General features: G+C 40.4%; 1 protein-coding gene across 2 annotated transcripts in view; it reads right to left on the minus strand.

The window, feature by feature from the left end:
* cep131 (centrosomal protein 131) overlaps positions 1-15501 on the minus strand; it is a 129982-nt gene extending 114481 nt beyond the window's left edge. For both annotated transcript variants that reach the window (XM_043714980.2, XM_043714979.2), the window contains exons 1-3: positions 15160-15501; positions 1521-1712; positions 14-123 (exon numbers count right to left, since the gene is read on the minus strand). In XM_043714980.2, coding sequence (XP_043570915.1) covers positions 14-123; positions 1521-1688 — 278 coding nt within the window. In that variant the 5' untranslated portion in view covers positions 1689-1712; positions 15160-15501. The remainder of the gene's footprint in view (positions 1-13; positions 124-1520; positions 1713-15159) is intronic.
* Positions 15502-15928: the final 427 nt, after the last annotated feature.

The following is a 15928-nucleotide window of genomic DNA, read 5'->3' on the forward strand; positions in this document are numbered from 1 at the left end:
CTAACAACATTACCTTACTGATGCACTGGCTTGCTGGCTGACTTGTGTTGCACTGTTTGACCTTTGTAAATTGTTGATGGTACGAGAACTGTTGCCATTGACATTTCCATGCCCACCATTAACCTAGAGAGAGGCAAACACATATCTTTTGCGGTTATAAATTTTCAATACTATGTTTATCATTCTCTTGGTTTCCCTTGCACTTATATTTTCACACACATCCAACAATTTTTCCTACAAATTTTTATCCATTTCTGTAAACAATTCTAAGTACTGCAGCACATTTGTGATATTTTCAAATTTTGCATTTTGCGTTGTCCAATTTGAGTTGTAGTGCTGATTTTAGGTGGCAGAGAAGAAATGCACAGCAATACTAACAACAGGCAAAATCAATCATGGGCAATAGCACTAACTGTACCCATTTCTTCCTCACTAACTGGTTTATGGAACCTACCAGGCATGAGAAGATGCAGGTTGATGAATAGGCAGTAATAGTCACTTGTGATACTTCTATGCACCAGTAAACCAAGGGACGGCTGCTTATGTATAACATCTGGAACATGGAATTAAAAAGCACAGAAATATCCCAGACACAATCCCTGGTGTCACAAATTAGCTAATCACAGCTTTGGCCAACACTGAGGAACTGGGGCAGGCAAGCAGTTGTGAAAGCAAGAACTAAAATTTGACACAGTATTCCTTGTGCAGTGATATAGAATGAAAAGTGTCCAGAATCTATGCTTCTAATCGCTCTCCAAAAGCTCACTGGAAAATACTTTTACAAGTGTCAAGTGAGAGTAATAAGGGAATTAGCAGTGATTAAGCTAAGGTTAAACTGGCCATAAGAGGAAGCATCCTTACCTCAAGGGCACATGGTCTGGATTCAAGTCCCACCTGTACCAGAGTGTGTCATAACATGTCGAATGTCCAACAAAACAACTAAATTGCCCACAAAATGACAACTTGGGTCTCATACCAGAAGTCTGCTGGCACATTAGATTTACTCACCATGGATTATCACATTCATGAAAAATAACCATTTTCTCAAGAATCTAGTTGGTTTTGAAAATAAGACCTTAAGACATAGCAGAAGAGGTAGGCCATTTGGCCAATCAATGGGATCTTGGCTGATCTGATAATCCTTAACGTTACTTTACTACCTTTTCCCCATAACCCTGGGTTCCCTTATTGTTAAAAAAAAATTTGAATTGGCTCAATGACCCAGCCTCTGTGGTTCTCTGTAGTAAAGAATTCCACAGATTGTTTACCCTTTGAGAGAAGCAATTCCACTTTATCATTAATCTAACTAGGCAACCCTTTCTCTGAGATTATGCCCTCTGGACCTAGACTCATCCAAATCCTTTGTGCAATTACCTTATCAACTGCTGTCCACCAAACATCTTATGCTTCAATTAAGGTCTCGCCTTAGTCTTCGAAACATCTTTGAGTTTGTAAACCTAAGTTTCTAAACTCCTAAAGTTCTATAAAGTTACATCACAGATTCCATCGGTATTATTTACCAAAGTGTTCCTTTTGGCCTTGGTCTCAGAGATGACAGAGGTGGAGCGTGTTAGCTGTTTGGCAGGTGATGCACTGCTGGGGCGTTTAGTCATGGGTAACTGAGAGCCAGTCAAGCTAAGATCAAATCCATCACTGAGGAATGAAGAACTGCTTCGTGATGTATTCATTGTGAATGCACATTAAAAAGAAACCTGAAATGAAATTGGAAAATGATATGTTAATATTTGCCTTTTGAATCCCAGTCGTTTAATACTTCAAAATAATTAGGATTTCTTTGCAGCTTTCAGAATAATCACTTGTGTCTGAGGCCTGTTCTAGTTTTAAATTTAAGGAATACTTTGTTTGTTGAAACAGTCAAAGTATTTGCTAAAGTCCGAAATGAAGATTTCATTATACTTTCTACCAGCATGCACAGCAAACAGGTTTAATAACACCAGCTGAATTCAGTTGGCAACAGTCTAAGCACTATATCCAGGACCCTCTTGTGACACAATGGTAATGTCCTTATCCTTGGAACAAAAGGCATGAGTTCAAGTCCCACCTAATCCATCGCTGAACAGGTTGAAGGAGAAAAATAAATTCAGAAATAAAAAATTCCTGAAGACAGTAAACATCCTGTTCCTATCTATCCCTCATTTTTTGTGTTATTGCATAGCCTTTAACAGTTCGACTGGTGTTCCTGTTCATCTGTGTGTATGGATACGAATGATAGTTGGTCATGTCTTTTGGTGGCTAGTTGGTGCTCATGTAACCTGGTGGCTAGTTTCCTGCTCATCTGTCCAATGTAATGTTTGTTGCAGTCCTTGCAGGGATTTTTGTATATGAAGTTCGTTCTGCTGGTTATTGGTACGGGGTCCTTTAACTTTGTCAGGAGCTGTTTCAGTGTGGTGGTAGGTTTGTGGGCTATAATGATGCCTAGGGGGCCGATGTAGTCTGGTTGTCATCTCCGAGATGCCTTTAACATGTGGCAGGGTGGCTCAAGTCTCTGGGCGTGTTGGGTCTTCTTCTTTAGGTCTGTTATGTAGGAAACGGCAGACTGTGCATATTGGGTACTCGTTGTTCCTGAATACATTGTACAGGTGTTTTTCCTTGGCTTATCTTAGTTCCTGGGTGCTGCAGTGTGTTGGGGCTCATTTAAATAATGTCCTGATGCAGCTCCATTTGTGGGTGTTGGGATGATTGCTCCTGCAGTTGATTATCTGGTCAGTGTGTGTGGCTTTCCTGTAAATGCTGGTCTGTAGCTCTCCATTGGCTTTGCGTCTTACCATGACATCTATGAAGGGGAGTCTGTTATTGTTCTCTTGCTCTTTGGTGAACTTTATACTTGCAAGGATGTTGTTTTGTGTTTGTGGGTTTCTTCTAATTTGTTGCATTTTATGATGACAAAACATGCCATCCACATAGTGGACCTAAAGCTTGGGCTGGATCATGGGATGGGCTTTTCGTTCTAACCCCTTCATAACCGCTTCTGCTAAGAGTTCTGATACTGGTGATCCCATAGGTGTCTCATTGATTTGTTTGTAGGTCTTAGCGTTGAAGGTGAAGTGGGTTGTGAGGCACAAGTCTATTAGTTTGAGGATGTTGTCCTTGCTGATGGAGTTAGTGCCGTCAGGTTTGTCTCGCCATAAGGCCAGTGTTTCTTTGGCTAGGGTGACATTTATTGATGTGAATAGGGCCATCACATAGAAAGAAACCATGACCTCATCGTCCTCTATCTTCGTGCCTTTGATGATGTTAAGGAATTCCTGGGTGGAGTGGATAGAGTTGCTTGACTCTACTACTAGGTATTTCAGTTTGCGTTGCAGTTCCTTTGCTAGTTTGTATGTTGGTGCACTGGGAAGAGAGAGTATGGGTCTGAGGGAAGGGCCTTGTTGATGTACTTTTCGTAATCTGTAGAAACGGAGTGTGTTTGATCCTTCAGGTTTCATTCTTTGGAAGTCTGTCTTGTTAATTTCATCTGTCTTGTGAAGTTTCCCCAGGAATGCTGTAATAGGATTTTCTGGAGTCAGGTCCATCACCATCTGTTGTTAGGTATCGGTATCTGTGTGGACTGTGTTTGCTGTTTCAATGTATTTTCCTCTGTTCAGGATTACAGTTATGCTCCTTTTGTCTGCTGGTAGGGTTACAATATTTCTGTCTTTTCTGACTCCTTCCACAGCTTTCCTTTCCAGTGTGTTGAGGGTGTTCCATTCTTTCTTTCTGCTTAATGTTGGTGCTACTGTCTGCCTGAAGGGCCTGCTCGATTTCTTCCATAAGTCCATTGTCTTTCAGGGTGGATTCCAGTGCTGCCAGGAAGTCCTTTTTGACCTCATCCCTGAAGTTCATCCCTCGTACTATGACGGCTTTTTCCCATGTCTGTGAGTGGTCGGTTCAATAGGTGCTTTATCCAAGTCTCTGAATTGTCCGTGTTATTGCTGTGTGTAAGTTTAGCTACTTTTTCTTGTAGGGCTAGTATTTTTTTTGTCTTGGTCTGCTGGTGTTTAGTGTTGAGAGTGTAATGCTGGAAAAGCACAGCAGGTCAGGCAACATCGGAGGAGCAGGAGAATCAACCTTTCACACATGAACCCTTCATCAGGAATGAGGGAACTGTTTAGTCTTGATTGCTCCTTCTAGCGTACTTGTCTATTCATGGTCAGTCACATTAATATACATAGTTTTTGGGCCCAAAATTTCTCATTCGTATTTGTGGAGTGGGTTGGGAGCATCATTTGTCATTTACCAACCTCTCAGAAAAAGAGCCAGAAGTGATATCACCCACCACAACAGACCAAGACACATAAATAGCCATCGGGACAGAACACCAGCGCTTCACCAGAGGCTCACTGATGATGTTACCTAGCATGGTGACGAAACATCTGAGAACAAATCTACTAGCTCAGCAAGCAAACTTACAACTTACATTACGTTTATCTAACCTTTTAGAGTTGCTTGAAGTAGTAATATCAACTGTGAATGACCAGTGGACATACTCCACTTAAAACTTTCAGAAGGCATTAGATGAAATATCTCATCAGAAAATTAAATATCAGGTCATAAATTATATCACTGGCAAGGATAGAAAATTGCTTAGCTAATTTGTTCTGTATTGCCAACCCAAAAACTATTTATGCCTATACTGCTTTTCGTTAGCTAAGCAATTTTCTTTCCTTGCCAGTGATATAATTTGCAATTTACGTAAATAATTTAGATGAAGAGGCTAAATGTACAGTTGTCAAACCTGCAAATGAAACAAATGTAAGGAGTAAAGGAAGTTGTGAAGAGGAATCAAGGGGACTATAGAAAAATTACGGATACATGAGCTGAGTAGACAAAGGTTAGCAAATTGATTATAATGTGGGAAATTATGAAATTGTCCATTTTGGAAATAATAATTTAAAAAGCACAGTAAGAGATTGTAGATCTCTGAGATACCCAGGGATGTAGATGTCCCAGTGCATAAATCACAAAAGGAAAGTTTGTAGCTGCATCAAATAAGTAGAAAAGCTAATAGAATATCAGTTTAATGTGATGATTTTTAATATGTCATCACCAATCATTGGTGGTACTTTTTATTCATTTTCCACCAGCAATAAGTCATCTGTGGTTTCAATTAACCAATTTACATGCAAAGCTAGCAAGGGCGATGCAGTGTACCACCAAATGTGAGGGAAAGGAAGGAACAGAGGGAGCGGATTAAAGCAAAATGGAGTTGGAGAGGAGGTGATAAAGCACTGCAGCCCCTGCAGTGCCGATGTTTCTCTAAAAGTGTCAAGAATATTGGACATCACATGCTCCCTCACCAAGAATACAGAAAAACATATTTCTTCCTTTTCTTATATCCAGAAGTCCTATCACACACAACTGAATAGCTTTTCCCACCACCAAATCCCTTGTAGACATGTTCATTTATTAACCCCCACCATTAAACCATCCTTGTTTCCAACTATTGAATTTACATGTAGAGTTCATTAAGGACAACACACTAACATCAAAGTGAGGGAGAGGTAGGGGAGGGGCTAAATCAAAACGGAGTTGGAAGGAGAGATAAGGCACTCTTCCCCTTGAGGAGCTCCACCAACTTGTTGGCACCATCCACACCGGATAGATTTTTGGTAAGTAGTGGGGTGAAAGGCTATCAGGGGTTGGCATAAATGTGGAGATGAGGTTAAAAAGGCCAGCTACAAATCAAATGGTGGACCAGGCTTGAAGGGCCGAATGGTCTACTCCTGCTCTTAATTTGTATCTTCGTATGTTTGTAATACTATGTACTCTCATTGTATTTCATCTGCTACTGAAGTTGTCAGATACATCTTTATCACCTCCAAACTTGACCAGTTGACTCCTCTCCATGCCGTCTCCCAAACTCCAGCATCTATAAACTTCAGTTTATCTGAACCTCTGCTTTGTGTATTTTAACTAATCAGGCCCTTTCACTCACTATCCCTCTTCTTCCATTTAAAATACTCATTCTCATGTTTAAACCCCCTTATTGTAATGACCCTCATTATTTTATCTTCCTGCTTGTCCAACAGGAAGTTACTGTTTCTTACATTTGCCCTTTGATATGCACTTTCCCCATTGTTCGCTCCATCATTAGAAGCCATGCTTGCAGCAGTTTACCCCGTGATATACATTTCTGAAACCTTTTTCCACCTCCCTCGGCCTCTCTCTTGATCAAATAAAAGTCATACAGCATGGAAAACAGAATCTTCAATCCAACTCATCCACAGCAACCAAACATCCCAATCTGAGGTTGTAAGCTTGCTTGCTGAGCTGGAAGGTTTGTTCTCAGACAATTCATCACCATGCTAGGTAACATCATCAGTGAGCCTCTGATGATGTGCTGGTGTTACGTCTTGTTTTCTGTTGATGTGCCTTGGCCTGTTACGGTGGGTGATATCATTTCCGGTTATTTTTCTCAGAGGTTGGTAAGTGGGGTCCAAATCAACGTGTTTATTGATGGAGTACCAGTTTTAATGCCAGGCCTCTATGAATTCCCGGGCATGTCTCTGTCTAGCCTGTCTGAGGATGGATGCGTTGTCTCAATCAAAGTGGTGTCCTTCTTCATCTGTACATAAGGTTGCTAGTGATAATGGATCATGTCTTTTGGTGGCTAGATGATGTTCATGTATCCTGCTGGCTAGTTTTCTGCCTGTCTGTCTGATGTAGTATTTGTTACAGTCTTCACAGAGTATTTAGGAAATTACACTTGTTTTGCTGGTTGTTGGCATAGGGTCCTTTAGGTTCATAAGTACAGAGGAACCTCAATTATTGGCATTCTATTATCCAAATTTTGGATTATCTGACAAGATCACAAGGTCCCGATGCTTGGCTAAACTATGCCATCCGGCATTCAATTATCCAGCATTTGATTAACTGAACGAAATACTCTCCACCCATGTCCTTCGGATAATCAAGGTTCCTCTGTAGCTGTTTCAGTGTGTTGGTAGGTTTGTGGGCTACCATGATGCCAGGGGGTCGGAGTAGTCTGGTAGTCCAAGATGTCTTTGATGTATGACAGGATGGCTAAAGTTTCTGGGTGTGTTGTGTCTACTTGTTTGGGCTTGTTATTTAAGATGCAACCCAAACTTTGGGTCCACTATATGGATGACATCTTTGTCATCACAAAATGGAACAAATTAGAGGAAACCTACAATATCATTAACAACATCTTTACTGGCATAAATTTCACCGAAGAGGAAGAGAACAACAGCAGACTCCCCTTCCTAGATGTCACAGTGGAACAAATAGTTAACAGAGAACTGCAGACCAGCGTCTACAGGAAAGCAACACACACACAGATCAGATACTTAACTACAGAAGCAATCATCCCAACACCTATAAACGGAGCTGCATCAGGGTATTATTTAAACAGGCCACAACGCACTGCAGCACACAGGAAATACAAGCAGCAAATGAAAAATACCTACACAGTGACTTCATGGAGAATTGGTACCCAATTTCACAGTCCACCTATTTCTCAACAACAAACCCAAACAAGCAAACACAATGCGCCCAGAAATTCTAGCCACATTACAATACATCAAAGACGTCTCTGAAATGACTACCAGACTACTCTGACCCCTTGGCATCATGGTAGCCCACAAACCAACCAACACACTTAAACATCAGCTGATGAACCTAATTCATAAGAGGCCTGGCATTCAAACTGGACCTCCGTCAATAAACACATCAACTTGGACCCCATTTACCAACCTCTGAGAAAAAAACCCAGAAATGTCATCACCACCCTAAGGAAACCTAAACACATAACTAGAATGCAGAGAGAACACCAGCGCTTCACTGGAGTCTCACTGATGATGTTACCCAAGATGGTGACGAAACGTCTGAAAACAAACCTGGCAGCTCAATGAGCAAACTTACAACTTGAACCTCAACCGAAGCTACAAATCTTCTCAAAAACGTAAATCACAATCTTATTCAGTTCCGTTTGCCAGCATTTGGCCACATCCCTCTAAACCCTTCCTATTCATGTACCCAATCAGATGCCTTTTAAAATGATGTAATTGTATCAGCCTCCACCACTTCCCTTTGGCAGTTTGTTCCATACACACACTACCCTTTGCATGAAAAGGTTGCCCCTTAGGTCAATTTTATATCTGTCCCTTCTCACCTTAAACTATACCCTCAAATTTTAGACACCCCTAGTCCATGAAAGCGATCTTGGCTGTTCAAGCCACAGCCTATTCAGCAATTCCTTATAATTCAAACCGTCCATTTCTGGCAACATTCTCGTCAAACTTTTCTGAACCCTCTCAAGTTTAACAACATCCTTCCTATAGAAGGACAACCAGAACTGATTACAGTATTCTAAAAGTGGCCTCACCAATGTCTTATACAGCCACAACATGATAGCTCAATTCCTATATTCAATGTTCTGACCAATGAAGGTAAGCATGCTAAATGCCTTCTTCACCACCCTGTCTACCTGCGACTCCATTTTCAAGGAACTACACACCTGCACCACTAGGTCTCTCTGTTTAGCCACACACCCAAGGGTCCTACTGAGAATGTGTATAGGTTATAAGCAGGCAGAGAAAGAGTCAAGTTCTGAGTTTTGTGAAACAAGAGGTTCAGCTGAGCAGAACGCAGATCAGATAAGAACTTGCAGTTAACAATGGGGTGCTGGAGGCAAGGGTAATGGGTTAACAAGGTGGAAAAGCATTCATTATGTACAGCCATTTAACAAGATAAGGTAGCATTCAATATGTGAGGCCAGTTCAACAAGGTGAAAAGTATTCATTAAGTGAAGCCAGCCCCAACAAGGGCCATTGTGTAACAGCAGATGGCTTAATCTTTACTATTGACACTTGCTGATTGCAACGGTCACCAAATCAATATATATCTTGCCTAATCTGGATGCTCCCCCCTGTAAAATAACTATATAATTCATCGAGAAACTGCTATTCCAAAGAAGACCATGAACTCATGTTTCTGTGCTCTCATGGGCGATCATTCTCTCTCCCTCCAGCGCCCGGAATAAAGATGAAGGAGGTAAAACTATTCTGTGTCTCTGAGCATTTTGCTTCGACTGAGGGGGGAAAACAGGACAACACTACCATTAACAAATCCTGCTCTGGTTTGCCTTACCAAAATGCTACACCTCACACTTATCTAAATTAAATTCCATTTGCCACTCACCAGCCCACTGGCCATCTGATCAAGGGCCCAATGTATTCTGAGATACACTGTCCTTCCTCACTGTCCACTACACCATCTTTCTTGGTGTCATCTGTAAACTTACTAACCATATCTCCTACATTCACATCATAATAATTTATATAAAAACGAAAAGCAGTGGAACCAGACTAATCCTTTTAGCACACCCATGGTCACAAGCCTCTAGTCCGAAAAGTAACCCACTACTCTATCTCCTACTTTCAATCCAATTTTGTATCCAATTTGCTAGCTCCCCCAGATTTCACGTGATGTAATCTTACTAAAAATCTTTGGTCATCCATGCTAACACATTGCTCTTCATTTTAAAAATCTATGTGTGTGTCGGATCATGTTTCTGTGACTTCCCTTTACTACATTAAAATACACTGCAAGTGGTTATTCTTTGCTAACTTCATTAAGAAATACTTATTCATAGATTTGCTTCATGGATTTCTTTGACAAATACATACAACTTAAATCTCATACTCCGCAGTACCAAAGTTAAACATTTTTAAAACATGCTCAAAACGACTAAAGCAAAAACAGTTCTGTAATTCAAAAGGTAAAACAATCATAAAGGACAATGAAAATATAAAAGTCAGCAAACGGTTAAAAGCATCAGATTTATGGTAATGTCTAAGGATCAGCCAAGTTCATGAAAACATAAATCTTTAATCACAAGTGCCCTGGATCAGATGGCCAAAAAGCATCAGATAGCATTAAGCTATCACTACTGAAAATGTACCTTGCTAAAGCTTATTCTGAAAATGCCAATTCTGAGCAAATGTAAAAATAAAATCACTGTTCAGTTTATCTACCCTGGAAAATTGTTTTGGCAATTCTCTTCAGCAAGAACACAAGGTTATTTTCACGGCATATGTGAATTTTGGTGATCAGCAGTTAGTACTGTTTGTCGATCTGGACAGTTTAGAAGTTACCTTGAAGTTCCTGTATCTGGAAAGGGAAAGCCTCCCACATAGCACCAACCATTACTCATTAAAGATTACATCTAGCTCCTTATTCTGTGAACTACTTTTATACTGGTTCTGAATGTGTGAAAACACTGAAAAGGACCTCTTCATCATTGTATTTTGGTGCACTTGCACTTCAACCTAACTGTAGTGATTGGAACCAGGTTGGTCTTGTTGATGAGGTCATTGATTGGCCCATGTTAATAGCTGGTGAAGGGCTTTTGCCTGAAACGTCGATTTTTCTGCTCCTCGGATGCTGCCTGAACTGTTGTGCTTTTCCAGCACCACTCTAATCTAGAATCTAGTTTCCAGCATCTGCAGTCCTTTGTTTTACCAGGTTAATAACTCCAATCAGAAAATCCCTGGCTGACTAATATAACCAGAAGACTCCGCCATTAGGCGGTGGTACGGGAAAAAAGGCTTTTAAAAAATCAAGTGATTCTGAACTGGCTGGCCAGCCTCTGAGCAGTTATTCCATCAACCCACTGAACCCTGCCAGTCCTCAGCTGGTCAGCCTACTCCAGATATAAAGGAACTTTATCATTAAACAATGACTGAGCACTCCCATCTGATGATAACAGAGTGTGAAAAAAAATCTCTGTATGGGCACATAAGAAAAAAACTGAAAAGCTTGTACAAACGAAATAATGCTAACGTATTGATGAAAAGTCATCACCATCTACATTAACAATCATTTGATATCACTCAAGTTCCATTTTAGCTATGTTATCCATTCTAACAAATGCATAAAATGAATTTGTTGCCTATACTGTTTACTTGTAGGCAATGGCCAACTCAGCAGCTTAGCATACTGTTATTTCTGACAAAGCACTGCACCAAAGTCACAACAAAGCAACTTGTCTCAAATCCAAATTAATAAATGTTCTATTTTAATGGTTTAACTACCAAATGAATGTTAACTTGCTTTGCTCCACGGGGATGAATTGAGAACTGAACATCAATTTCAAGTATATTAATTGGAGAAATATGCTTTTAATTTGGAAAACAGAATAATTCATTAAAAATTCACTAAATTCAAATTCTGATTCATGCACTCATTACCTGACAACAAAAACTAATGACAAAATTTCTTCTCATGTCCAATTACTTTCAGCTCAATTACTTGAAATCTTTTTGTTTTACCTGTAAATTGATTCTTTCAACCCAGTCCTTATGTCAAAAATATTGCTACAGACTTCTCTCAAATAACTTATGTTTGGCTTTTGAATTATTATTACTTTGTAAAATAAAATCAATTGATTTTATCATTTTTTCTAATCTAACAAACATTTTCTAATCTAACAAATGAGCCAGTTAAAAACCTTATTTTCTAATGCATTTTGATTTAACACAGAATACTTCAGAAATATTTGAGGAATTGCACTTATCCTATCGCAGCTATGTTGGCTCTTTAGTAGAGCCCTGATTTTCCCCCATGGCCCTATTAACGCTTTCTGTCAAATATTCTCCTTTCTTTTGGTACCATTCTAGTAAAGCTCCTCCATAACTGTCCCAAAGGGTTGACAGAATCCCAAAGTGTCATGCCCAGAATAGAACACAGCACTTCAGCTGAAATCTAATCAGTGTTTTTATAAAATATACAGCTTGACCTCTTTGCTTTTGTACTCCACTTGCCTATTAATAAAGCTGATATGTCTTTTTTTAAGAAATAGCCCTCAACTTGTCCAGCTACCTTCAAACATTTATGTATATAAACCACCAGGGTTTCCCCATCCCTTTATTCTCTTTAAATAGCACACTGTATTGCTGCCCTCATTCTTTACACTAATCCATATTAATTTCATCTACTGGACATCTGTCAATTTCATCAATTTCTCTGTTCTCTCTTTAAATCTATGACAATCTTTCTCATTCATTATTCCATTTCTGAGTTTCACTTATCTGCAAAATTTTAAATTATGCCCTGCATACAAAATTCTAGGTCCCGAATAAATAATCAGAAATAGCACAGGTCCTAAAATCAACAGAGGAGGTTGGCATCATAGTATACATCCAACCAGTCTGAAAAAGAACCATTCACAATAATCAGCCTCTTGGCTAATTGTTATTTTAAGAATCCCTATAGTGCAGAAATAAGCCATTACATCCAAGTCCACACTGACCCTCTGAAGAGTCACCTATCCAGACACATTCCCCTATCCTACTATTCTATATTTATCCCTGACTAATGCATCTAACCTCCAGATCATTGAACACTATGGGCAATTTAGCATGGCCAATTCAGCTAACCTGCACATCTTTAGACTGTGGGAGGAAACCAGAGTACCCGAAGAGAAACCCACACAGACACTGGGAGAATGTGCAAACTCCACCCAGACTGTCGCCTGAGGCTGGAATTGAATCAGTGTCACTGGTGCTGTGAGGTAGCAGTACTAACTACTAAGCCAATGTGCCACCCACCCTTGTCGCCATTGTTAATTTAATCCCATGTCTTCTACGCTTGCTATCATCTATAAATGTTAAAGTACTCATTTAGTACCTTATCCATACTTTCTGTATTCACAAGGTCAAAAATCACAACACCAGGTTATAGTCCAACAGGTTTATTTGGAAGCACTAGTTTTCGGAGCATTGCTCCTTCATCACCTGATGAAGGAGCAGTGCGCCGAAAGCTTGTGATTCCAAATAAACCTGTTGGACTATAACCTGGTGTTGTGTGATTTTTAACTTTGTACACCCCAGTCCAACAACGGCACCTCCAAATCATGTCTTCACAAGATCTACCTTTTGGTCCCAAATTGGCCTCTCTTTTCTTTTAATGACCCTACTTTTATTTATGCCTTTACAAAATACTTTTGGTTTCCTTTTGATGTTAACTGCCAATCTGTTCACATATTTACTCTTTGCCCTACTTTAATTTTTTAATGATACCTTTTTTCACCTAATTCTTTGTTCCACATGAACTTGACGATTAGCATCAGTTTCCTTATCATTTTTATCTCAACATCTTTAGTATAAATTGCTTTGGAGTTTAATAAATCAATTTTTGAAGATTTAACATTTTGCTTTTTCAATTTGAATATGATTTGATGAGAATGCCAAAAGATGCACAAATTTACATGCAAATTCTGGAAGAAAAATAACCCATAACTAGGTATTCAAACACAGTAGATTAAAATAAGCTGTATATTTCAAACAATTCTCTTCAAAAGGATTTTAAATTGACAGATGGGACAATAACATATAGATAATCAATACATTATATTAATAGGCAGAGGAAGAGGCTCCTCAAATAGCCCAGATTATCAGTACAGATGACAAGGCATTTTCATCCCCTTCAATCAGAAGTGCCAAGTAAATGATAAATTTCAACCTCATCTTGAGATCCTCAGCATTGCAGATGCCAGCCTTCAGCCAATTCAATTCACTTCACATGATACCAAGAAACAGCTAAACACAATAGATACTGCAAAAACTATGAACCCTGACAAGATTCTCGTAACAGTCTACTCTTGCTGATAAGAAAATTATCACTGTCATTGACAGTGCGATGATGTTGCACGAGCTCAGTAAAATTTGCTTGAAGAGAGCAAGTTCCCGCGACATCAAGGGAGCATTAGTAATCCTCAGCATTATGGCCTTAGCCCAGCCATTTTTAGCTGCTTCATCAATGACCTTCCATCCTTCACAAGATCAGAAGTGGGGACACTTGCTAACATCTGTAAAATGTTCAGCATCATTCATGACTCCACTGATACTGAAGCAGCAACAAGACATGAACAACATCCAAGCTTGGTTTGAAAAGTGGCAAGTACCCTTTGCACTATATAATTATCAAGCAATGACTATCACAAGCAAGAGAGAATCTAACCATCACCCCTTAACATTTAATGGCATTACCATCACTGAATTTCCCACAAACAACATCCTGGCGATTAACATTATTCTGATAATGAACTAGACAGGCCATAGAATACTGTGACTACAATAGACCAGGAATTCTGCGACGACTAGCTTAATTCCTGCCCATCATCTACAAGGCACATTAGGAGTGTGATGCAACAATCTCCACTTGCCTGGATGGGTGTAGCTCCAACATCACAAGACACTATCCAGATAAAGGCAATCCAATCAATTGGTATCCTAAGCACCAACTTCAACATTCACTTCCTTCCCCAAAGCACAGTGACAGTAGTGTACCCCATCTACAAGATGCACAAGATTCTTCAACAGAACCATTCAAATCAATGACCTCTATCACCTAGAAGGTCAAGGACAGCAGATGTATGGGAGCATCACCTGCAAGTGCCCCTTCACTCCCTTCCCATCTTGTCTTCAAACTACATAGATATTCTTTCACCATCACTGGGTCAAAATACTAACTCCCTTCGTAATAGCATTTTGGATGTTTCAACACACCAGGACTGCAGCATTTCAAAAGGTGGCTCCTTGCCACCTTCTCAAGAACAGTTTGGAGTCAGCCATAAGCGCTGATTAAAGCCTATGATGCTCACAAACCGCAAACAAATAAAACAAATTTCAATCTGTTCTAAAAGGACTATTAACTCCTCTAAATTTAATTGATTAATGGCTTTCTTAAAACACCAGACCAAGCTTCATTTTTAAATCATTCAAATTGAAGTATCCAAATACATCATGTAAAGCTTCGTCAAAGTTAATGCTTCAAAATAAGCAACAACTGCAGGAAAGTTCCACTGAAAGTTGTAATAAGTAATGATAAACCAACAAGAATTCATTGCACGAACCCATTACCTACATTTAAGAAAATAGCAGTGACACGGACGGCTTTGGGTTTGACTTGGCTGAGGCAGAATCGTTTCCACCTCAACTGAGTCAAACGTTACCATAGGCAACGCTGGTAACAGTCGCAGGCATGCACCACCTTTAATCCCTCGACATGATAACGATGCATTTGCTTCCAAGTAGGGTGGGATTCACGGGAGTGAGATCAAGGGGAGAGGCGTCCCGCCTGCGCCAATTCACTCTCACTTTTGTTTGTAAACGTGGTGCATTTTGGCCAACTCACCGTGGGGAGGCCTCGATTTCCCACAGCACGGTGCAGGTGGGTGCAACCGGCGGTGTCTTCGGGCAACAGTGTAACTGGAAAGCTCAGAGGAACCACTCCGGGCCTGTGGATGGCAACTTGTATCAGACTGAGGGGGCTGCTGCTGGCAGAGCCTTGGCCTAAGGTTACATTATAATTGCTGTGATTCTCCTTCACATCAGGAGAGATACATTGCAACAAATTTTTTTTTTAAAAAATAGATAAACAAGCGTCGCTACTTTTCCCCTGCTCCCGTTACGGTCGATGTTCGTGCATTTCTTTTTACGCGGCTGAAGGAACCTCCTCCTGAGTCATCTCAGGGCAGACACACACACACAGAGAGGGAATCCACTTAGCAACCGCGCAACCAAACACCATCTCAACGGAGGTCCCGCCCCCCTCACCCGTCTATTGGCGCTTACCCAGGGGCGGGGTAACCTCTCTGGCTGTGGATTGGACAGAGCCCACGTCGATCATCTCCGGCCCCACCCCCCCACCCCCAGGGTCTGCCATCAAGCTAGAGTGACCAGGCATTCCAGCACACACAGCCACAGGGTTAAAAATCACGCAACACCAGGTTATAGTCCAACAGGTTTAATTGGAAGCACTAGCTTTCGGACCATCGCTCCAAAAGCTAGTGGGCTTCCAATTAAACCTGTTGCACTATAACCTGGTGTTGTGTGATTTTTAACTTTGTACACCCCAGTCCAACACCGGCATCTCCAAATCATGCCACAGAGTTGGTAGGCAT

The sequence above is a fragment of the Chiloscyllium plagiosum genome, unplaced genomic scaffold (genome assembly GCF_037043375.1).
Source record: "Chiloscyllium plagiosum isolate Xiang-an unplaced genomic scaffold, Cpla_swu_hap1 HiC_scaffold_25, whole genome shotgun sequence".
Classification (NCBI taxonomy): domain Eukaryota; kingdom Metazoa; phylum Chordata; class Chondrichthyes; order Orectolobiformes; family Hemiscylliidae; genus Chiloscyllium; species Chiloscyllium plagiosum.